This window comes from Asterias amurensis, chromosome 14 (assembly GCF_032118995.1).
Source record: "Asterias amurensis chromosome 14, ASM3211899v1".
In the NCBI taxonomy this organism is placed as follows: Eukaryota; Metazoa; Echinodermata; class Asteroidea; order Forcipulatida; family Asteriidae; genus Asterias; species Asterias amurensis.
The window spans coordinates 10,781,953-10,805,702 of record NC_092661.1 but is presented as its reverse complement, the minus strand read 5'-3'; the positions used below and the strand labels follow the sequence as shown (position 1 = coordinate 10,805,702).

General features: G+C 39.6%; 1 protein-coding gene across 2 annotated transcripts in view; it reads right to left on the bottom strand.

Annotated features, from left to right (window-relative positions):
• Positions 1-876: 876 nt before the first annotated feature.
• Positions 877-23,750, bottom strand: part of LOC139946835 (unconventional myosin-VI-like) — a 50,671-nt gene continuing 27,797 nt past the window's right edge. For both annotated transcript variants that reach the window (XM_071944556.1, XM_071944557.1), the window contains 14 exons: positions 23,127-23,222; positions 22,501-22,659; positions 22,028-22,160; positions 21,071-21,201; positions 20,122-20,329; positions 18,830-18,982; positions 18,084-18,166; positions 17,632-17,876; positions 16,419-16,577; positions 15,589-15,687; positions 14,335-14,450; positions 13,794-13,925; positions 12,850-13,062; positions 877-9,641 (listed from right to left, as the gene is read on the bottom strand). In XM_071944556.1, the coding sequence (XP_071800657.1) occupies positions 9,451-9,641; positions 12,850-13,062; positions 13,794-13,925; positions 14,335-14,450; positions 15,589-15,687; positions 16,419-16,577; positions 17,632-17,876; positions 18,084-18,166; positions 18,830-18,982; positions 20,122-20,329; positions 21,071-21,201; positions 22,028-22,160; positions 22,501-22,659; positions 23,127-23,222 (2,118 nt within the window). In that variant the 3' untranslated portion in view covers positions 877-9,450. The remainder of the gene's footprint in view (positions 9,642-12,849; positions 13,063-13,793; positions 13,926-14,334; positions 14,451-15,588; positions 15,688-16,418; positions 16,578-17,631; positions 17,877-18,083; positions 18,167-18,829; positions 18,983-20,121; positions 20,330-21,070; positions 21,202-22,027; positions 22,161-22,500; positions 22,660-23,126; positions 23,223-23,750) is intronic.

Genomic DNA, 23,750 nt, shown 5'->3' with positions numbered 1-23,750 from the left:
TCGACAAAATTTCTCGCTTGACGGTTTATATAATTGGTCCTTCATGATCGCCAATAACTGGAAAAACTCCCCGATGCGCGCGGAATTACCACCTATCGGGATGAATAAGATGCGGTAATAACCACAATAAAATGTCAATATTTTTTGTTGCGAAGGCGTTTAAAACTTAAAAGCCTTCGGAGTAGGTCATCAAAATATTACAAAACCATTGTATTACAAATTTGATTAAAAACAGATTTTCAATTAAATAACTTTGGTTGTTGCTTTAACATTTTGGGCTGATGGTTCCGTAATTTCAATTTTTAAAAGTTCCATAAAATCTTGTGCCACAACTTAAGTTTTTAAGTACAGCTGTTACAAACAAAATTAATTGTGCTGATGAGTTGAAGTGAAAGTACTTCTAAAAAGTATTTGGATAGAAGTTTGGATAAATTCTGCTATTTCGTTTTGAAATGCAACTTCAGTGCTTTAAATTCTGCCATTTTGTTTTAAAATGCAAAAAACGATTTCCAGCACTTTGAAGAATACTGAATCCATCAAAACTATATTAATTTTTGTTTACCCCATACACATCGATTGTTAGTAGTGCTCAGTACTTCCCCAAGCTCTGTGAAAAAACCCATCCATATTACTTGGGTGGGATTCGAACCCACGACCTTTGCAATTCTAGAGCAGTGTCTTACCAAGTAGACCAACGAGATTGTCCGGTAGCAAGAGGCAGTTCAAAAAACTACTTGAAGATTGAGGGACGAGTTGGTAAAGGAATCAATTAACATTCTGGACACATTATTATTCTGACTTACGAGATTGTCCGGTAGCTAGAGGCAGTTCAAAAACTACTTGAAGATTGAGGGACGAGTTGATAAAGGAATCAATAAACATTCTTGAACACATTATTATTCTGACTTGGGTTATACCACATTAGTTTATTACTCATGGTTGCTGATTAACATTGCATGTGCATAGTGCGCCACCAACAAAGGCACGACAGTTTATAAGTCATTTCTGGAAATAAATGTTTTTGAAACCGAGGCTTGGATGAAAACAACATGGCTTCTTCATGTCCATTGATGTTTTAATAAGGGAAACTGGCATTTGATTCTGATATCATCATACATCAACAGCCACATTTGATTGCTGTCAGAACCCCTGTTGACTGTAATGAGAAACAAACATAATTTAAAAGAAGGTACCATACTATTTTCACCTCAAGCCTCATTATGGTATCATCGATTTGATTGGACAATGCAAACTAATATCTTATAATGTGATAAAGATCCAGTCTATCAAAATCCAACAGATGTTATGGAGAAAGAAAAACATAAAAATCTATTTGCACAATATTTCTGAATTGCATGTAAAATACAAATTAAGAAAAAAATCTATCTCTTTTGATTACTTTAGAATAAAATAAGGAAAAGCACTAGAGGGGTTTGAAACAAGAAATTTTATACAAATCAGTGAATAATTAATATAAATATTATCTATGTTAGCAGCTGCAAACAGCAGGTGCTAAAATCTACTAAGAAATTTGACTGTGTATTGCAAAAAGTGTACGAAAATATACATACAATTACTATAAATATAATCACCGAATAATCAGGCACATTGTTTAGGCTAATAAGCATCGAAGAGTTCACTTTAAATTAGTATAAATCTAAGCTGTCAATGTACTATTTTCTATTTTAATAAGTAAAATATTTGATGTGAAAGGTCTGATTTCAAAATACACATTTCATTCGCTTTTTTACATAAGTGCACCGGAAATGTAACACACATTTTTTAAATATTTTATTTAATTATTTACTATTATTTTTTTGCTTCTTCTGCACAGCATGGCTTGCGTAAAGAGAAATATCCCTGGCTTTATTTGTTTATCAATCAGAGAAAGATCGCAAACAAAAAAACTTACAAATGCTGAACTTCCTATTAGTTTTTATTCCAAAGTTTACAATGCCTCAGCCACTTTCAAACTAAAATCATTTCCCATGAGATTTTTGGTTGACCTGTTCACACTTGAACAACTAACCCCAGCAAACTTCCGGGAAATATCTACTCCTGTTTTAAGCGAGGTAACCCCAGTGTTAGCATTTACTGAGTGCTCATTTCCCCCAGGAAAATTGCACAGAGTGAAACAAATATGGGGTAGTCGTGGGGTAAAACTTCCCCAGGAATTTCCTGGGATTTCATCTCATGGAAATTGCACCTGCAGTGTGAAAAGGGCTATAAAAAACACTGGATAATCTTTGAACTAATGAATACAACTTCATCATACACCAATATGGGGGTCAGACTATTTGACCCTTTCTAGTAATTTTTGTTTTGTTTACATTATTTTATATTGTACGATGACCAAGACCACTGAATATGTGGTCAAATGAAAGTACACGCATAAAATTAAAAAGTAAAAAATAACAACAGTAAAATTTGGGAATTCTTTTCTTAGCAAACTCCTTTTGACATTTCCAAAGGAATAAATCAATTTTAATATGAATATTTTTATCTACTAGCGTGATAACAGCTCACATGTTTCACTCTGATTCAGAGAAAAACAAGAAGTTCTATTTCCATCCACTGTAATTAAAACATATTGCCACCAACAATGTCCAACAGTAAACACAATACGACACATCTATCCTAACATTGATACAAACTAAAGAACATTCTGCTAAAACACTCCGATAAAAATAGTCCAATAAATCTTCATCAGGTGGCCATCATATCTATGTCATGTTTCCAGTGTGCGCTTGTGATACGAAATGCTGGTTCTCATTCTACCCTGGGGGGCCAGACTAACTACCTCCCAGCCTCGGTTCGGTTACGTTGCTTTTTAATTGGAGATGGAACATAATGGCTTTGACATAACAGAGGTTTATTCCCTCAGATTACACACACACATTTTCTTTTACATTTAAGAAAGACATTTCTTGTGAAGAGTTGTAATTAACTAAATTTATTTGGTATAACACATAAAGCTCAGTTCATACTTCCAGCGAAGGTTTATATTTCCTGCCAGTGCTTCGTGTGAACAAGTTTGTATCACAATGGACCCTTCCCATGAAATATGCTAATTACATTCACGCATGCGTACAGACCCTGTTGGTTGGCAAACGCCATAGAGTTGTGCACTAAGCAGACGCGCAATCGCGTCTGCGTCACGCACCCATTAGCCGTGTACAAAACAGTGCGATGTTCCCTCATTTTGCCAACCAAAACGTTAGTGCGCAAGCGCTATGTGCAATTTACATATTTCATGGGAAGGGTCTATTGCCCAGGCAGTGCGCACCTATTTGCCTTCGCAGGAAGTATCAACCAGGCTTAATTAGGGTTATTGTTAAAAATGAGTAATCTTGAGTAAGACTTTGCGCCCTACCACTACAGGCTACTGCAAAGAGTTGTTTGAGCACACGAACCCTGCTAAGCACAGAGAAATCTTAACTACATTTATTCAACACATCTGAAATTGAACTGATCAGATAAATCTGATTTAAATTGATTTGATAAATCCGATATAAATTTATATGATAAATCGAAACAACACTTTAAAAATCTGAACTGAATAAATTTGAGGAATCTGATTTGAATGGATTTCAGAAATCTAAGTTGAATTGATTTGATGAATCTGAATCGAATTGATTTGGACATATAACATCTATAAATTTAAGTTGAATTTGATTAATTTGATATGAATACTGTCACTGTTTTAGTTACATCCATCTGTTTATACGAGATCCCTATATACAATGCAATTAGTGTCTGAACGATGAGCAAACAAAACCACACCTGATCTGTTGAATTATGTTCCTTAGTGTGGAAAAACAGATCACTTATGAATAGACAAAGAAACTCAATGCATCTCTGCAAGATTTTCATGTTATTAAATTAAGGCTGCGACATAGTCACCCATGTACAGAGAGAATCAACGTTCTCGATCAACGTTCTCATCATCTGATCCTAATCTAGGATCCCGAGAGAGGCAAATATTAAATAGTCCAAACAACGTCATTGCATACTATCAGGAGACACTCGCTCAGAGAAAAGGGGACGACAGAATAACATTCAGCACATGGTGGATCAATTAACGTCACAGATCTCGTTATCTCGTTCACAGTTTGCTGGGAAATGTAACACATGGAACATTTAAAGGGGACAGGTACAATATTTCTGGAGAGTGCGATCAATCGATCAACCTGTCCAATAAAAAACATTAAACGTTCATTGAAAAAGTTGTTTACATTGCAATTTCACATGAGAGTAGACATGAGAGAAGATAAGCAACAGTAGTTGAACTGTCCACCTGAAATTGATCGTGATTAGCCATAAATCGTAGCAAGGTTGTACAATTTTACAAAATGTACCTTGTATAAAAAGACAACCATTTTTGTAGTGTCAAAGGTCCCCCCTCGTAAAGTCTTGTCCAACACTGCTACGACATTTAGTCGAAGGCACCGACATTTCGTCGGTGATTGGACATCAGGTTCTGAACCAACACCAAGCTTACCAAGCTTTTCTTGAGACACCAGTGATCGAGCTTCAACTTTCACGAGTGTTATTTAATGAAAATATGTTGGGCCACATAAACGGTTGATACTACCTTTGAAAATTACTGATGTTAGCCGCATGCTTTATCTTCTAAGTTAAAAGACAATGATATCCAGATTAGAACGCCCACTCAGTACAAAGTAGCCTTTAAACCACAAGAGAGTTTTTCCCAAACCAGAAAGTAAGACGCCTTGAAAACCATAATGTAATAAAGTAGGGTCCTCTGGGTCCTCATCATGGCTGATCAAGAGGAGCAGATGCCTCTATCTGCAGCCATCTATGTCGGATTCCCTGCTCGCTTGTATGATAACCGCAACCGCCAAGTCTCAAGGGACCAGTCTATTTTGCCACCTCCAATGGCAGCCATCTTTGAATAACTCCCTGCCTGCTTATGCAATTAATGAACTGCTGATTCTCAAGGGACCAGTCTATTTTGCCGCCTACTTTGGCAGCCATCTTTGAATGATTCCATGCCTGCTTATGCAATTAATGAACTGCTGGTTCTCAAGGGAACAGTCCAATTCTCTGCATACACTGGCAACTACCCTTGATTGACTCCCTGCCTGCTTTCATGTTTCATGTAATTAATGAAATGCTGGTTTTCAAGGGACCAGTCTATTCCTTTTGAAATGAGCCCCTGCTGTTCTTCTGTGATTAATGAGCTGCTAGGTCTTCAGGGACCAATCTATTTTTCCGCCTACATCAGCTCAGCGTCAACCAAGGACTGTGAATTAGAAGCTGTCATAAAAATATACACTACTTTACTTGAAAGCTATGGTGATTGTTTGACAATCTAGAAGGAGTTATTATCACACGTTTATATTGTAATATTACACAGCCCCTCCATCACCCAAGGCCAAATTGTAAACATTGAGGAACAAATAGTTTCATTTCACACAAAGATTTACATGCGAACTGTATTTTGACTTGTGTGATTTGCTACTGCTCAGCCCAAAAAGACTGCTTAGCAAAATTGTGTGCTTGGGTTTATAAGTGTCCAGCCGTCGATTTCACAAAACTCTTCTTAGCTTAGGATTAATCTTATGACTTAGGACGAGTCCCAACCCGGCACTGTAGCATGCAGACCTTAAGATTAATCCTATGTTAGGACGAGTAACTCGTCCTAACTCAAGATAAGATGAGTCCTAACTCTTTGTGAAATCGACAGCAGGGGTCGATTTCACAAAGAGTTAAGACTAGTTTTATCTCGTGTTAGGACGAGTTACTCATCCTAACTTAGGACTAGCCATACGTTTTTTGATATCTCTCAGGACTAGTCCGAAGTTAAGACATGTCCTAACTCTTTGTGAAATCGTTTGCAGGCCTCATACTTCAAAGAGGCAATGAAGGCAATTGCCTCCATGCCCCCTGTTGCCTTGTTGCCCTTGAAATGCTCCAATAGGAATTCACAATTTCCTTATAGGGTGTCCTTAATCAAAAAGAAAATGCCTTGCCGTCGATTTCACAAAACTCTTCCTAACTTAAGACTTATCTTAGGACTTAGGACGAGTCCCAACCATGCACTGTAGCATGCAGACCTTAAGATTAATCCTAAGTTACGACGAGTTACTCGTCCTAACTCGAGATAAGACGAGTCCTAACTCTTTGTTAAGTCGACCCTTGGTGCCCTTGCCCTTTCAAAAACAAAGCATTCAGGCCTGAGTGTCCTCTCAAGGGGGTCCTCAGTTGAAACACCTCCCCATGAAGTACAAACATTTCAGTTTATGCTTGAAAACAAATCCAACCGAACAAAATACCCGGCGCAATGAATTAATTAGGCAGAGTCTCTTCTGCTGTAACAGTCTAATCTCCCGTACAAACAAACAACAGCATCGACAAACAAGACTTTTTATATCATTCAATTATGCTTTGAGGCTTTAGGCAAGAGATATCACAGATAGCTGGGTGGAAATAAATCTGTGCATTTGTTATCGACACAACATTATCGTTCTGTCATTGCAAAAACATGGTGTATATTCAAGATGGCAGCAACTTGAGGTAATAGGATATTGTAAGACAGTACGTAGCATTAGATCAACCATGTAAATTTCCATTCTTCACTTAATTCTGAGCTTGGGAAAACTCTCAAGAACTAACCACAATAACTTGCTAAGCACAAAAGAGTCTTGCTTAGGAGAAGCAGGTTACATTAAGTTTGTATTATTGAAACCGGCGTCCCACTCAAATTTTGCTTAGCAAAGAAATTTGTCCAGCGGTACTTGAAATTGGGCCCTGTTCATGGGTGTGTACGTGACACACCTTTGTGAAAAAAACATGATTAAATGGTTTATCAAACTTCAGAGCATGCTTTTGAAATGTAATCTCCCATATGTCAGAACATCGGGCGGAACATTTTCTATTGTGGCTTGAACCACTGCCCTTTTATTCAAGTAAGGTTAGTTTTTGTTCATAACAAATTCCTTCAAATAACATTGGTGACGAAGGCCAGTGATGCGTGTTGTATTCAAACAACAAAAATAGTCATTGGTACTCATAAACAGATGGCTTGCAAAAAAACCGTCAATATCTAAAAAATAATACTAATAGATTAACCCAAATCTACAACGTACTAGCTACTTTTAGGAATAACAAAAGTTATACTACGTTTAGTAAAAAACAAAATAACAAATTGGTCTTCATGGTATTTCTTAAATAGCACTTTGAATACATTGATACTGTTTATAAAAACTTGCTACAAGTGTTTTATAGGAAATATCATTAATCTTTGGTTTCACACAAATCACGACATGATAAATTATATCATCAGCTTTTGGGTTTTTTCCACTCCCCATTTCAGTAACTTTTTCGATACAGAATTTATTTTTACCGCACAATAAAAAAAAAGTGCTTAAATGTTTGGATAAAATTCATTAACACACAGAGCTATACGTCGAAGAAGAAATGTTTGATAACTATTATATATTGGAGATAATAGGTTTAGGTAGTTTTTCAATACATTGTTGATTACGGATTATCATGTGTGTATGTTTTATACCGTCACATCTTGATAAATAGGGCTGAAAAAAGAGACCAGAAAAAAATGGGCATAACTATGGACGGGTGGCTACATGCATGTGTTTGAACCTCTGCCAAACCAATCTGCATAGTGCAGGTGACCTTTAATGAAACACGTAAAACCATGAATTGCTTCTCCTCATCCAGGTGTAAAAAATGAGGGTCGAGATGGGATTGTGTTGATTAAGTCTACTCATGTATTTTTTTCCAAAAGGGTTTGATAGTGTTCAGGGTAGGGGTCAGGACCCCACGGGCTTTGAAGGACTTTGTTTTCCTAATCGCTGCTTTCCATGAGCAAGGTTACGGTATCTTCCAAAATATAATGCCACAAAAAAATATCATCCAATAAATCTGCAAACCAGTTGCAATGTTTGCTACAAATAACAACAAAAAAGAACAACAACAACAACAACATGTTGTGCATGCACATCTTTTGTCCTGCTTCACTAGGCACGAAAGACCATATACTTCGAAACAAGTAAACAACATTTATGTATGTGGTTTTATTAGACCAAGCGGAACTAAATACCACATGTGCATTGACAATTACCAATTATGGGCTACTGAATGTTCTACTGGTTCAGATGTACTCTTTCACTTTTCTTCCTTTGTTTTTAATTTAGTTTTCAACAAAAATTTGCACCAATTTGGTTCATTTGGTCTTGGGAACAGGATACAGACTGTTTAAAACAGCAAGTCACACTTAAAGACAGTGGACACTATTGGTAATAGTCAAAATCCAGTCTTTTCACTTAGTGTATCTCAATATATGCATAAAATAATAAACCTGTGAACATTTGAACTCGATTGGTCGTCGGAGTTGCGAGATAACTATGAAAGAAAAAAACACCCTTGTCACACGAAGTTGTGTGCTTTCAGATGCTTGATTTCGAGACCTCAAATTCTAAACTTGAGGTCTTGAAATCAAATTTGTGGAAAATTACCTCTTTCTCGAAAACTACTTCACTTCAAAGGGAGCCGTTTCTCACAATGTTTTATACTATCAACCTCTCCCCATTACTTGTTACCAAGTGAGTTTTTATGCTAATAATTATTTTGAGTAATTACCAATAGTGTCAAGTGCCTTTAATGTGTCAGTGGAATAATCTGGTAGTCAGAAACAGTACAATGGCAAAGTGTTTTTTTGTGTGTATTGTTTAAAAAAATATTTGTTCATGAAATATTGCCTCACATCACAAGGCTGGACGGCCACCTCAAGGTGATGGCTACACTTTTTCTTTTGTTTTCAACCAATTATGTCATTCGGCAAACACCTTTGCAAGGTTTTTGTTCATTGTCTCGGAACCAAACACAGACCGTTTACACCTGCTAGTAACACTTCATGTCAGTGGCATAGTCTGGTAGGCAGAAACAATACAGAGGCAAAGTATTTTTTTTTCTTTCTTTTTTCTTTTATGTATATTTTTTATGAGAGATTACCCAACATCACAAGGGAGGGCGGCTACTTCAAGGTAAGGGCTACACTAAATAACTAATTTTGGCTATCGACACAAACAAACTGCCACAGGGGCACGTTGCCGCCCTTTACCCTTCCTTGGGCTGAAATAGGGTTACTCTTTGGGCTGAAACAGGATTACCCCTTCACAGTCCGTAAGGATGTACGCATGGATAAAATTCACAAGGAGCCTGGCTGGTAATAGCAGAATGCAGTTGTGGTACAGTGCCTTGCTCGAGGGCACAACTGTCATGACCCGGAACAGAATTGCTTTGTGAAAAGTAGGCCACGATGCCCAAGATGAAACTATCCTGTAATTTTTAAATTATTATTATTATCACTATGAGTTGAACATGACTCCATACAAAGTCGCACCTAATTCTAGAAATCTATCTGTGGATGGAGTTTACCTAGGTCTGGGCGTTGAGGAGTCCGTTCTACATACCCAGCAGCGCGGTGGCGTAAGTCTTGCGCGCCTGGCCGTTGCGTATAGCCTCGGCTAGGAGCTCTCGCCCTCGGTGACGGTTCCACTCCTCCTCGAATTCACGCTCCAGGATCTCGGCACCGGGTTTGCGCGTCAAGCCGGTCTGCTCCAAACTCATCTCGCACATGCTCAGATCGTCTTTACCTGCACATATAAAAAAAACACACAGCACTTATAAATAACTATTATAACACCTCATACATAGATTCCGCATTGTGATTGGTTTATAGCGCATCAAGACTTAGTTTTGCTAGAAAGGCGCACTAATGGCAACGTAATATACCATTACAGTTAAAACTACGGTTAAAACTAAAACACGTTTGGTGATCCCCTGAGCGTTCTATTTTCCCGGAGCAGACCTCAGGTGTCACAGTTTTAACTACGGCACTCGAAGCAGTCAAGATTTGTATACTAGTCTCCACAACTGCATACTGAGAAGCTCACTATGTGGAAGGGGGGGGGGGGGGCGGTCAGAAAGAATATCACTCAAGCCACTCCACCATAAGAAGATTGAGGATTGAAGATCAGGATTATTAAATATCCAACAGCTGCACAGGGATTAACCTGGCCAACGCAGGGAATGACTTCACCTTTTAAAGTTTAATCTCCACCGGATGGATACGCATTTAGACAACTATGGGGCCCGGAGACAACCTTTAAGATCTACCGGAACAAATTTCTTCACAAAATATGAATGCGGATATGAGGATCCCACTGTGAAGCCACAGATGTAATTCAAATCCGTAGTTGGTAATTGTTAAAGATCAGGATTCTCACTTGGTGTATCCAAAGTCATGCATAAAATAACAAACCTGTCAAAATTTTGGCTCAATGGTCATCGAAGTTGCATGAGTTTTTTTTGTTCTAATAAATTTTCTTTTTTTGTTCTGATAAATTTTCTTTTATTACATTTTTGTAGGTTGGTTAATAATTTTTTTTTTTACTGGTATTATTACCTATTTAATTAGTAGTTTGGCAGCATGCAAAACTGAATTTTATTTTTATGTATTTTTTTTATTGCAAAGTAATTTCCTTTTTATATTAGATGTTAAACTTGCATCGGGGATAAAGAATACTAATTTTTTTTTTTCCATACACCGATGTGTGTTAGCACTGTATACTCAGTACTTTCCCGAGTCCTGTGAAAAAATATCACAGGCATGTTACTCGGGTGGGATTCGAACCCACAACCCTTGCAATTCTAGAGCAGTGTCATACCAACTAGACTACCGAGATTGCCTGATAGCTAGAGGTAATTCGAAATCATATGTTTTGGCAGCAGGTAATTTCCTTTTAGTTAAGTTAAAGGGAAGGTACACGTTTGGTAGTTACTCAAAACAAAAATTAACTTAAAAACTGACTTGGTAACGAACATTGGTGAGCTGTTGATAGTATAAAACATTGTGGGAAACGACTCCCTCTGAAGTAATGTAGTTTTTGAGAAAGAGGTAATTTCTCACTAGAAAAATAAAAGACTTCTAGCTAGAAGTCTTTTATTCCTATCTGAAAGCAAACAAATTCGTCCAACAAGGGTGTTTTTTCTTTCATCATTTTCTCGCAACTTCGAGGACCAATTGAGCCCAAATTTTCACAGGCTTGTTGTTTTATGGTTATGATGGGCTACACCAAGTGAGAAGACTGGTCTTCATGTACAGTGCCTTTAATATAAAAAGAACTTGGGGGAGCTTAAGGTTGGAATTGATAGTCCTCTCAAAACAGTCTAGAAACGTTACTCCTGTTAGCCAATATTCCAAATGAACAGCCCAATATTTATACTATGGACCAACTCCTGTGGGCCTTCATGCAAAAATGTTGGTCAATGGGAGACTCTTGAACAAAACAGAAAAATCTCTGTTTCAAAGAATTTCCCACACCTGTGTGACTGTTTATTCATGGTAGATTTTGCATGGGAATTGCCCACGAACAAAACTATATATATTTGCCCACCCTGTACAAGTACAGAAAATACCGTTTCAATAGAAAGTAATTACAAGCGATTAAAATTGCATGAAGTAAAAATAAATAATTAAATTAATTAATTAATTTATTAATTGAAAATTTAACAGTAATCTTTCAAAACACTAAACTAACCTAGAAAGAAAAAATTACAATGCAGTAAAAAAGGTACTGTTTTGCATGAAGAAAAAAAAACGGGAAAAAAACCCAGATGTAAATTAATGAAGCCAAAAACTAATTGAATTGCAATAAACAACTAGACATGATTGCATTTGTGCACAAATGCACAGCTGTTTCGTTAATAACATTTTCAAATTTCTCAACTGAATGTCACTTGGTGTATCCCATCATAACCATATAATAACAAGCCTGAGAAAATTTGGGCTCACTTGGTCATCGAAGTTGCGAGAAAATGATGAAAGAAAAAACACCCTTGTTGGACGAATTTGTGAGCTTTCAGGTAGGAATAACAGACTTTAGCTAGAAGTCTTTTCATATTTTGGTGAGAAATTACCTCTTTCTCAAAATCTATGCTACTTCAGAGCATGGAGGAAGGAATAGAAGGAGCTCGAACGACCCGCAAAACCGCAGAGTAACAAAAGAATACCATGACAGTGCCCCCGTCTATAACCAGTGGAAAAAGATAGGAGACCTCCAGCTGGACGGCCGATTAACGAGCAGGATTAGATTTCTTTGTACAGAACGTGCGGTACCGCCGCTCTGCACCGTTGCCTTGTGTAAAGTTGAATCATTGGAGACAAGAATTGTGAATATACACGTTTTCATTTACCATTTGTGGTGTTTCACTGAAACATCATGGCATATTTATATACTAGCGGTGGTTCAAAATTTGGGTATTAGCACACGAGGGTGGTTGGTATTCAATTGTGTTTTTTGATTTGGTGAGCACAAGTGTACACAATTTTTATCAGGTCTCAAAAAAGTTGTTTTTCTGTATTATATCCATACGACATACGACACCATGGTTGAGTGAAGAACCAAGTGCGCACGCGCAAACTCACACACGCCAGGTCGCCCATTGTCTGTATAAGGTATGTCGGTGATTACGAGGTGTTGTTAAACGACCGCGGCACTGCAGGTTCGACTTTTGAAGTCCCTTCGTTCGAGCTCCTTCTATTCCTTCCTCCATGTTCAGAGGGAGTTGTTTCCCACAGTGTTTTAAACTATCAACAGCTCTTCAATGCTCGTTACCAAGTCAGTTTTTAAGTTAATATTTGTTTTGAGTAATTACCTAACGTGTACCTTCCCTTTAAATAAGTTTTCTTCATGCTTTTAGCCTTGTTTGGGACAAACTTGCATTAAAAAATAAATAAATAAATAATATAAAATAAAACAAAATAAAATAAAACAAAATAAAATAAAATAATATTCTTACCTGCAATGAGAAGTAGTGGCTCCCGATCGGCGTGGATCTCCATCTGTCTAGCGATCCACTCTCCGTCGAAGTGAGCGTACCAGACGCTGCGCTGACGTACATTAGCATTGGTGGCTGAGGGGCGGGTGAAGGCCACCTTGAAATAGCGCTGCAGGTTGTTGGTGGTCGCCTTGACTGGGGCGGGAGGGGCAGGAATCAAGGGTACTTGCATATCTAAACAGACAGATAAACAGACAGGCAGACAGACAAAATTATACAAAGTGTCGTGGCCGAGCGGTTAAGAGCACCGAGTTCAAACTCTGGTGTTTCTGATCAGCAGAGTGTGGGTTCGAATCCCCAGCCAATTAACACTTGTGTCCTTAAGCAAGACACTTAACCATTGCTTCGTCCTACCGATGGGACGTATTAAAAGCCATTGGTCCCATGTGTTGTGAAACGCATGTAAAAGAACCCAGTGCATGCACTGGGGTTTGCCCCGGTGTTCCTGGCTGTGGCTGCTGCATGCGCCGTAGCACCATGTAAACCATTACTTGGTGTGCTAAGGATTACATGTAGGTCTGATAATTTCACAAATCTTCGTCCCACTCACCTTGCAGTAAAAATAATTGGCGCTTTGTATACTTTGGAAAAGGGGCGATATAAATATTACATGTAGGTCTCATAATTTCACAAATCTTCATCCCACTCATGGAAAATGACTTCTTTCTCGAAAACTACGTCACTTCAGAGGGGATTGTTTCGCACAATGTTTTATACTACATGTATCAACAGTTCCCCATTACTCTAATCAAAAAAGGTTTTATGATAATAATTTGTTGAGTAATTACCAATAGTGTCCAGTGCCTTTAAGCAGCTCTATCAAATTGGACCCTGATCCCACAAGTTGACTGTGGAATGATTCTGAAAGGTCGCGTGGATGGGTGTAGTTTGTTGTTTTTACTTACTGGTTTGCATGACGGCCTGTGGTGCCCGTTCTTCCTTAGCAGCATTCTGTTTCTTGTGCTTGGTCTTCCAGGCGTGGTAGACCTTCAGACGACGATGAAACTCCTCCTTACAGGCTGCCAGTAGATCAACATCTAAAACAACAAGGGTATTAAAGAGATGTTAAATTTCCACTGAAGATAAAGAATATTTAACATCTCTTTAAATCGTTGTGGTACCGCTGCTAAACTATAGGATTTGAACTGCCTCTAGCTACCGGGCAATCTCGGTGGGCAATCTGGGTAAGTCTAGGTGATAAGATACTGCTCTAGAATTGCTCTAGAATTAGGCCTGAAGTCTTTCTCAGATTGAAGTATTTCAGTGAGAAACAAACTCTTTCTCAAAAACTACATTACTTAAGAGAGGGAGTCTTTTCTCACAATGTTTTATACTATCAACAGCTCTCCATTGCTCATTACCAAGTAATTTTTGATCAGACAAAAAATGGTCTGTGACTGCCCACTTTTCCTTCACCGGTTCTCATACACTTGAAGTGTGCTTTACCTGTGGATGTGTTGATGGTATCTCGTAGCTCAGCATACTTCCATTTGGCTAGATCGTAGGTTGGCTGCGGTGCTGCAGCGGCCACAGCGGCTGTCACAACTGAAGCAACATCCATCCTGGGTAAACAAGTGGCAACAAACAACTCATTTAGAAAGATGGCGTTTCATTATGCGGTGAAGCTTACAATGGGGCGTTTGGGATGCTAGGGGCAGCAGACTTACTTACCAAGGGTGCATTCCACTCGTGAAAACATTGCCGACAGTTGAGCATGTTCACCAACAATTTCAATTGGAACGAGTTGTTCGCCGCCACCGTTGGCAAACGTTGGCAACTTTAGGCGAACATACTTCTTAGGTGTTCGCGAGTGGTTTTTAAAATGGCGGACAAGCATACGATATTTTTTCTTTGTCACAAACATAATCACATTGTATTTTCGGTGGATGATAATGCAGATTTGGAATAACAAAGTCAATTAGTTGATGTAATGATGTCAAAAAGAAGACTATTGCAGCAAAAACAAAGTAAAAAAAAAAACTATGTATGGTGCGCACCATCTTCATTTCAGGGCGCCGCCATATTGACATCGCGTATACGCACCAATCATTCAAAAGATAATAAACGTTTGCACGAACAGTTGCGAGTCGTTTTCCCCGAGTGGAACACACCCCAGGTAGTTCCCTTATTCTCGGTAATGTGCGCATGCTCAGAACTGGGTAAACAATGGAAAGTTATCTGATAAGTCTGCTGCCACCTTGCATTTCAAAATTTCTGATGCACATCACTTGAGGACTCCATCACATTGAAAAATGAGTGCATCACATCGAGCAAGTTAGGGTTAGAGCGCACACATTTAGTCGACTACTGACCAGCAACGACATGCCCAATGGCGCACTCACTCGAACGACGCACTCACTCGAACAACTCAATTGGAAGCCTAGTCAACCACGGTACCGACACTCCATTGCCTTCCGCCTTGTTGCTGAAGTGTCACTGGTTCCCTTCTGCGCTTTACAGGGTAGAACAAGCTATTGGGACCAGTGGAGAAACTATGGTCATATGGCTGGTTCCAAATGGTCGACCAAAGTAGTCAACCAATGGTCGACCAGCTTGGGTTTGAGTCAAAATAGTCAACCTTTAGTTAACCATGGTGCACACTCCAACTTGCAGCCCAGCAGCCACTTGTTCAGACATGGCCTTAGTTTCTGGAGGGACTACTCAGAAGGGAAATTTCGGAGGATGATTGAGTCGTCTTACCTGACTGGTTCCTCCATAGGGACTACCTGAGACTCTGCCTCCTGGGCCAGGCGTAGAGCCAGCTCATGATCACGACGTTCCTGCTCCAGCTGTGCTTGCCTGTAATCACAAAACAAAAAATTCAGCCTCGATCCAATCGTAAGTGTTGTATCAAACTTATCTTTGATTCAACATTCATAATTAACCCACATTTCAAGTGACGCAAATTATTCGTTCAAAAATTGTATTGTCAAATTGCCAATGCGATATGAATTTTCCACCGAATAATTCGCATCACATGAAATGAGCTCAACTCCTGCGAAACATTCGCAGCGAAAACAGGGCTGTGATATAAACATTCGAATCGTATTCGCAACAAGTATGAACCAGGCTTGAGCCTACAATGAAATAATAATAATAATAATTGTGGCTTCTTATAACGCGCACATGTCCGTCACCCAGTGACACTCCTGGCGCTGTAACATACAGTATTTCCTGCCAGATTGTGGGTTCACATTTGAATTATGAGACCTAATTCTGATAGCACCATGTAATGCTTTACCAGATGCTGTGGCGCAATTTGCTGCCGATCGGACCAGGAACACCGGGGCGAACCCCTTCTCTTTTTCGATAAGTGCACTGGGTTCTTTTACAAGCGCTACATAACACATGGGACCAACGGCTTAACGTCCCATCCGAAGGACCAAGCAATGGTTAATTGTCTTGCTTAAGGACACAAGTGTCACGGCTGAGGATTGAAACCCACGCTCTGCTGATCAGAAACACCAGAGTTTGAATTCGGTGCTCCTAACCGCTCGGCCACGACACTTCCAAATGAAAGTGAACTGTACCTGCGGAGCTCCGCTTGCAGTCTAGCCGTCTCCTCAGCCTGCATCTTCTTATCTAGCTCAAACTGTTTTCGCTCCTTCTCTAGTCTCTTCCTCTCTGCCTCAAGTTTCTTCTGGAGACTAGCCTCCTCCTCAAGGCGCTTCCTCTCCATCTCCTCTTTCCTAAATGGGAAAATGAACAAAATCAAAAATATCGAATGAAGAAAGGAGAAACTAATGTTTTGGGGATTTCACCGTAGTGACACCAAAGTGACACCTCTAAAGAGCTGACATTTCTGACAAGAACTGACAGTACCAACTTAAATATACCTTTGACTAGTGGTATTGTCAGAGTGTGGGTTCTGGTCTTTTGTGTCCTTGAGCATAAGCAATAATCATAATGGCCCCATCCTTCAGACAGGACAATAAATCCTGTGTTGAGTAATGCACCTAAATCAACCCAGTACACTTTGTTAAGATGATGGGTTTGTCGTGGTGAATTTTTGCATGGTTGCCTGCAGCATCTTGCAACTTGCAAAGAATACCGGACACTTCGGCACCTCGCAAACTCGGCACCTCGCAAACTCGGGCACCTCGCAAACTCGGCATCTGCAACCTCAGCACCAAGCAACCTCAGCACCAAGCAATATCTCTCGAAGAGTCAAGTGGTTAAAAATAAAATAACTTACATAATAAAAAATGGTTTGAACCTAGTAAGTAGCTTTGTAAATGCTGTTAATGGAAAAATCACTAGTATAATTATATGGTAGCTGATGGGTCAGAGATTTGTTGTCCCTCGCAGGAAATTTACCGTCCGTACCATGTGTTCACAGTCCAAGTTTTTAAAACTACTTGCGTCCATGTCGATGAAGTGAGTGCCGCGCGGGACCACTTTTTGATGTATTTGGGCTTTGTTGGTGGAAAACTAACCACAGTGTGAAAACTGGGTGCCAAGCTTGTATTTGTGCATGTGCCGCGTTTGTGGGTGCTGAGTTTGCAAGGTGCCGAGTTTGTAGTGCCGAGTTTGTAGTGCCGAGTTTGCAGGTGTCGAAGTGACCTGTACCCCTTGCAAACTCTTACAGGGTGCTATATATGGGTCGCAAAATGCAAACAAAGCTCTGCATGGCTGTTGAAAAACAATGAGCACTTTGCATTGCCCCTCAGGTGTAGATACAAAATAATATAAGAAGTGCACATCATTATAACCAAAAAAAGAGGGACAAAAAAGCTTGCTGACCTTTTGCGTTCTTCCTCCTCCAGTTTGCGTTTGCGTTCTCTCTCGGCCTCCTCCTCCTTCCTGATTCTCTCCTCCTCTTCTCGCTTCTTCCTCTCTCTCTCCATCTCCTCCTGGATGCGTCTAAGTCGTTCCTTCTCGGCCGTCTCAGCCGCTTTCTTCTGCATCAGCAGCTGGATCTGTCGACGGAGCTTCTCCGCCAGGATCAGGTGGGCGTCCTCGATGTCGCGCCTCTTCATCGGGGTGGTCTGATATAAGTAGATAGATAGATCCATCCATAGATTACATAACTGTCATCGTACCGCTGCAGAACGTACCACTTCAGAACGTACCTCTGCACAATGCGCTTCTACCGTTTCCACCATTTTGGGAATCTATTCATTTGTGTACATTTTAAAAGTCCAGACATTGTTTTGATAGCCTACAGTTTCTTGAAGAGTGAACATGTATCTCACCTTAATCTTGTGCATGAGACTAGTCAGGCCCTTGGCGACTTCATCAGCTTGCTTACGAGATTGAACATCTTCCACACCCTTGGCTGTGATCAGATAACATCAACAAATTTAAAAGACCTCCCTACATTGGCGACATACATGTGGCATTAAGACATAGTGACTAAGTGTCCTGGGCCATATTTCCTAGAGCTGCTTAAAGCAGAAAAGATTAATTACAAATTGTACAAGTGACAAAGTATATTTGGCTGTAAGCCATATTCTGGTAAGCACAATTTTGTTTTGCTTAGCAATTATCTGTGCTGAAGCAGCTCTATAAAGATGAACGACTCAACTCCTGACAGGGCCCATTTTCACAAAAGCTTGTGAGCAGATCTTTTCTGCTTACGAAGCGGCCATTAGAAGTTCTATTTTACAAACACTGCCAACCATAAGTAAACGACACACTATCTTGTTCCCCCTCAGTCCGATCCTATAAAGCTGTTCGGCAGAAAGTACTGCTTAGCAGATTTCTTTGCTGTGCATAGAATGAATGGTGAACCAAGTAGGATTTGCAAGGTGGAAATACAATAGAAAGGTTTGCGGTAACATCATGCAATGTCTATCTCTTATGAGTTGGGGTGGTTCTGAAAAGAACCGTTGGTTTCAACTCAAAATCGTGAGCCAGTCGTAGAAGTGTAAATATTCTGCTAAGCATGATTCTTCTGTGCTTACAGAAACTGCCAGCAAGTTAGTGTAATACTACGTACCAATTTCCATCATCTGTTTGAGTTCATCCTGGAGTAGCTTGACCCGAGCCAGGCCCTTGTATCTTGGTCGGTGTTTCCTAACGGCCAGGAACATTCGCACGGTACTCTGGATCATGACCAGGGCGTGACGCCTGTACAGGATCTTGTTCTTCACTGGTAACCGAAAACAAATTATGATGAAACAACAAAAGGGTTTTTAATCAATTCAATTCAATCAAAGCACTTCTAATAATATTAATATTATTATTACATTTCTGGTAATGAAAGCAAGGATGCTTCAAGTGAACTCAATCAATGTAGCTCGCAAGCCTGAGGAAACCATTCTGTCTGTTTAATTGTGCACTATACAGTACCTATGGTTTAATGGAATAAGGGAATCAATGTGTGGTGAAGAGGTTTTCAACAAGTGGTTTAATCCCAACGACGCCTGGTTATTGATAATTTTACCGAGATGAAGTCGAGGTAAATTATAAAGAACCAGGCCTTAGCGGGTTTAAACCCCTAATTGAAAACGGATTCAACACACTTTGATTTCCATTTATAAATACCTTTTTGGTCAAACCATCATCACTTTTTGGTCAAAAAGTAAAATAAATGCAAAAACTATAATTGTTAAATGATTTCTTTCAACACAACACCCCTCCAGCTATGAAATGGTAAAGCCCTCCGCCGCCCTCGGGTAAACAACTCCTTTTAAGGGAATGCTGTGTGCGTCGCTCGTATTGCATGATGTGGCACAACTGTTTCAGCCGTTGCTCTCGACCAATAGGAATGAAGGAACTGTCTTATAAGAACAGGTGCAAGCTTGTGTGTCACGCCCATGAATTAACACTTTTTACCGGTCATAAACAAAGGTTTATACACACCCACGTGACACGCTCTCCACCAATAGCGAAATTGTGAGGTATTTATGAATGTCCAATAATGGTTAAAGTGTCATGGGTGCTTGCCATGTTAACCAGAAACACTGGGAATAAGCCCTTCTCTTCCACAATAAAGTGTTTCGGGTTCTTTTACTTTCACTTCCAATTCCAGTACACTAGGACCTACATGTACAGCTTACAGTCCCATCTGAAGGACAAATCAATTATGGCAAAGAATCTTGACCATGACTCAAACCTACACTCTGCTGATAAGAAGCATCAAAAATTTATGTCCAGTTGCTTGGCCTCTCGGTCACGACACACTAGATAACCAATGAGGGAAGGGTTAGCAATTATGAAATGAAAACCGTCAGTTCATTCACTATTTAAGCAAAATAAAAACCTGTATTTATTTTGTACAAAGCTTACATTTTAAGACCATGAGTGTTCCCCACTGAGCCTTCTTCCAGCGTGTGCAGATCAGCCAGCGTCGTACCTTCTTGATCAGCTCTCGTAGGGTGTCCGGATCACCCTTCATCATCCTATCAAACTCGGCAAACTTCCCCGGTCGGAAGAACACCTTGGTGATGCCAAACTTGTAGTCCTGGTCATTCAGGCCAAGGGCATGGAAGAGAGCCTGGGTTTATACGTATGAAGAATCACGATGATGATTAATCAGAAAGTAGATCTAACTCTGGGGAATTCTGTCATCATTTGATTAAAGGCAGTGGACACTATTGGTAATTGTCAAAGACCAGTCTTCTCTCTTGGTGTATCTCAACATATGCATAAAATAACGTCAAAGTTGCGAGATAATAATGAAAGAAAAAACACCCTTGTCACACGAAGTTGTGTGCTTTCTGATCTTGATTTCGAGGCCTCAAGTTCTAAACTTGAGGTCTCGAAATCAAATTCGCAGAACATTACTTCTTTCTCGAAAACTATGGCACTTCAGAGGGAGCTGTTCCTCACAATGTTTTATACCATCAACCTCTCCCCATTACTCGTCACCAAGAAAGGTTTTATGCTAACACTAATTTTGAGTACATACCAATAGTGTGCACTGCCTTTAACTACTTTTATAATTAGGACCTTTTGAAGCCATGGCTATCAAAAGTGAATGTTTTTGAAATAACTGTTAGGGCTGCAGCCAGATGGAGTTTAAAGGGAGTGTCTGCAACTAAGGCTGCGGCTAGATTTCAGCATCATCAAAGGAAGGACCATTGAAATATAGGACATCCTTAGCAACACCCCTTAGACATAGCCGTAACTGGATCCGTCAATTCGGATATGGCTCATGTTTTAAAACAAGGACCATAGTACCATTGCTCAGCGAGCAGTCTGCTACCTTACTATACTATTTTTTACTATACCATACCTTGCAGAAGAGTCTAGGATCTAGACGCACCAGCTCGGAGGGCATATATTTCTTGTACATATCATAGAGATCTGAGAACTGTGTCCTGGATGGGAAGCCACCTTGCATCAAACCGAGTACGGTTACCATGCCTGAACATAAAGAGGGTAATGTGAATGATCAATATGCAGAAATGATGTGAACCCCTCAGGTGTTTTCAGTGTTACAGAGATTCATTTCATTTAAAGTCACCTGGAAATAGAATTTTGTTTTTCTTCAAACATTGGAGTATATGTTAATGAACAATAAAAAAAATTTGTTGAGTAATTGTTTGTAACGATTTATTTGTTTAAAAAACAGATAAAGTGGTTTTGGGGGTGACTCCGCCTACCCCTTTTGTGACCTTAATCGAGGCAGAATTTGCCTCGATCGAACATTGAACACACGTACGTGCAAGTACATGCAAGTCCTAGTCGTGAGTTTGTACGTTTCGAAAAAAGGTTTATTCCTTGCATTTTTTCGGCAATGTCGACCAGGTGTATTGCTACTGGTTTATTGCTGCTGCAGGCCTTCTTTTAAATTTGTTAATAAAATGGAAACTAAACTTTTAGAACCTCAGTTAACTGTTTGTTCATATAGTCATCAAAACACATATTTAAGTGACAAAAGCTTAATTTTGACAAAATACCACTTCCAGGTGACTGGAAACTATTCACAAAAACCACAAAGAGAATAGTTTTTGTTAGGTAAGCCAATCAAGACTCCTCTTTAAAATAAGTGTATCTGGGTTCCTTTTACATGCATTACACAACACACAGGACCTAAAGATTTACGTCCCATCAGAAGGACAACAATCGAGGGGACTTCTTGATATAAACTTAACTACAACAGAGTGAATTCTTAATTGGTCTCATCATTTTGACAGGTTTGCTCTAGTCATCGTCATGAAAAATATATTTATATTAACTCTTCTTTTACCTGAGCATTGGAGCTGACTGAGGATCTGCCCTCCTTCAAACAGGTCCTGCACCATCTTGCCATTGGGTTTGATGCAACGGATAAAGGAGCTACCAGTGCTGTTCAGCTTGTCCATCAAGAGGTTTAGCTGAGTCTGAGATACAAGTTAATCAAGAATAATTAAACTGATAATGATAATATGTATTTTTTAAAGAGCACCAAATATGTATGTTTCTAAGCCGATTTTTCTAAAATGAGATTGATAATACAGATAATACAGAAGTAATGATTTAAAAGTAGCCAATGAAAGAAAGTGTTGCTTGAATGTGGGTGGAAAAAGATTGATGGTAAGATTTCAGGTAAAAATCTGCCTTGATTGGGTTCAGAGCAGCCAACATTTACATCTTACTATCAGAGAGATTTTATCCAAGAAACTTAAATGAGCCATGATCTCTATAACTTCAAGATGGTATTGGAGGGGGAAAGGGAACTACCTTGAATTTCATGCCGATACTCTCAAAGGCCAGCTTAGAGATGAATGGGAGGGCAGGAGGGCCTGGGAAGAGACTCTTGACGTACTCGTCCTTGCCTTCCTGGATCAGATGCTCCAAGGAGGAATGCAGAGCATCGTTGTTCTTCTCTATGAATTCACTCTGTAGAAATGGGCAGGAGGGACAATTGAAGGAGGGGGGTGTAAAAAGGTAGGTTCGGAAAGATTACTCCACTAATTTCATGCCCGGATTTGCACGGAGGTCATGCAGGCAAAGGCCTCTGTCGCTCTAAAACCCTATGTGGTACCCCGGGGCCCAATTTCATAAACCTGTTTAAAAAATAGCTAAGCACGGAAAAATCTTGCTCAGCAGAAACAGGTTACCAGCCAAAATGCCATGTGATGTATAATGATTGACTCTGGTTCCCCGTTTGTTTTCGCTTAGCAGAAAGTTTGTTAAGCACAATTTTCTGTCTGCCAATCAGCTTTATGAAACTGGGGCCAAGTTATTTCAAATGTGGAGACAATAACAAGTCTGTAAAAGTAACAAAATGCAAATCCTAAAAAAAAAGGGAAGATTCAAAAGTCTCCTTAAAAAAAGAAGTAAAATCTAAATAGAAAGAAACTTACAGTTTGATAGCACACAGCACCAGCAAAATGCCTGATAAGGAAACCCTCATCGTCACGTAGATTACGATGACTCGTCAGCTTGGACTTGCGAGGAATCTGAAACAAGATTTCAAATAATATTGACACCAACACACCCACTCTCAACATTCATGATCAAACCCATATCCACCTGGCTGTCTAAACTGGGCCCAATTTCACGGCTCTGCTTACTGTAAGCAAAGAATCAGTGCTTACGGAATCAGGGAATTTTGCGCTTAACTCTTTAAAAAGCGCCTTCACTTTGGCGATTCAAATATGCGTGGTGTCCGTTGGTGAATGCTGTGATTATAGATGGGTTGGTACCCGCTGTCACCTCGCTAAACAGGAATGGATTCGACGTTCTTGGTCAAAATACCATGACAACCTTTTGCTGTTTTTCTCAACAAGCAGACACTGCATTTAGTGAAGGCTTTCACATGTGACCTGTATTTTATCTTTACTGATAATCTTGCCTATAAATCAGCATTTACACTAATCCTTCAGTAATGGTAAAATGCATGATGAGGCAACCACATAGAGTTATATATAAGAACTAGAAGGCGCACTGGTGATGCTACTTGCACAAACCCGAAGGGACCGCAAGGA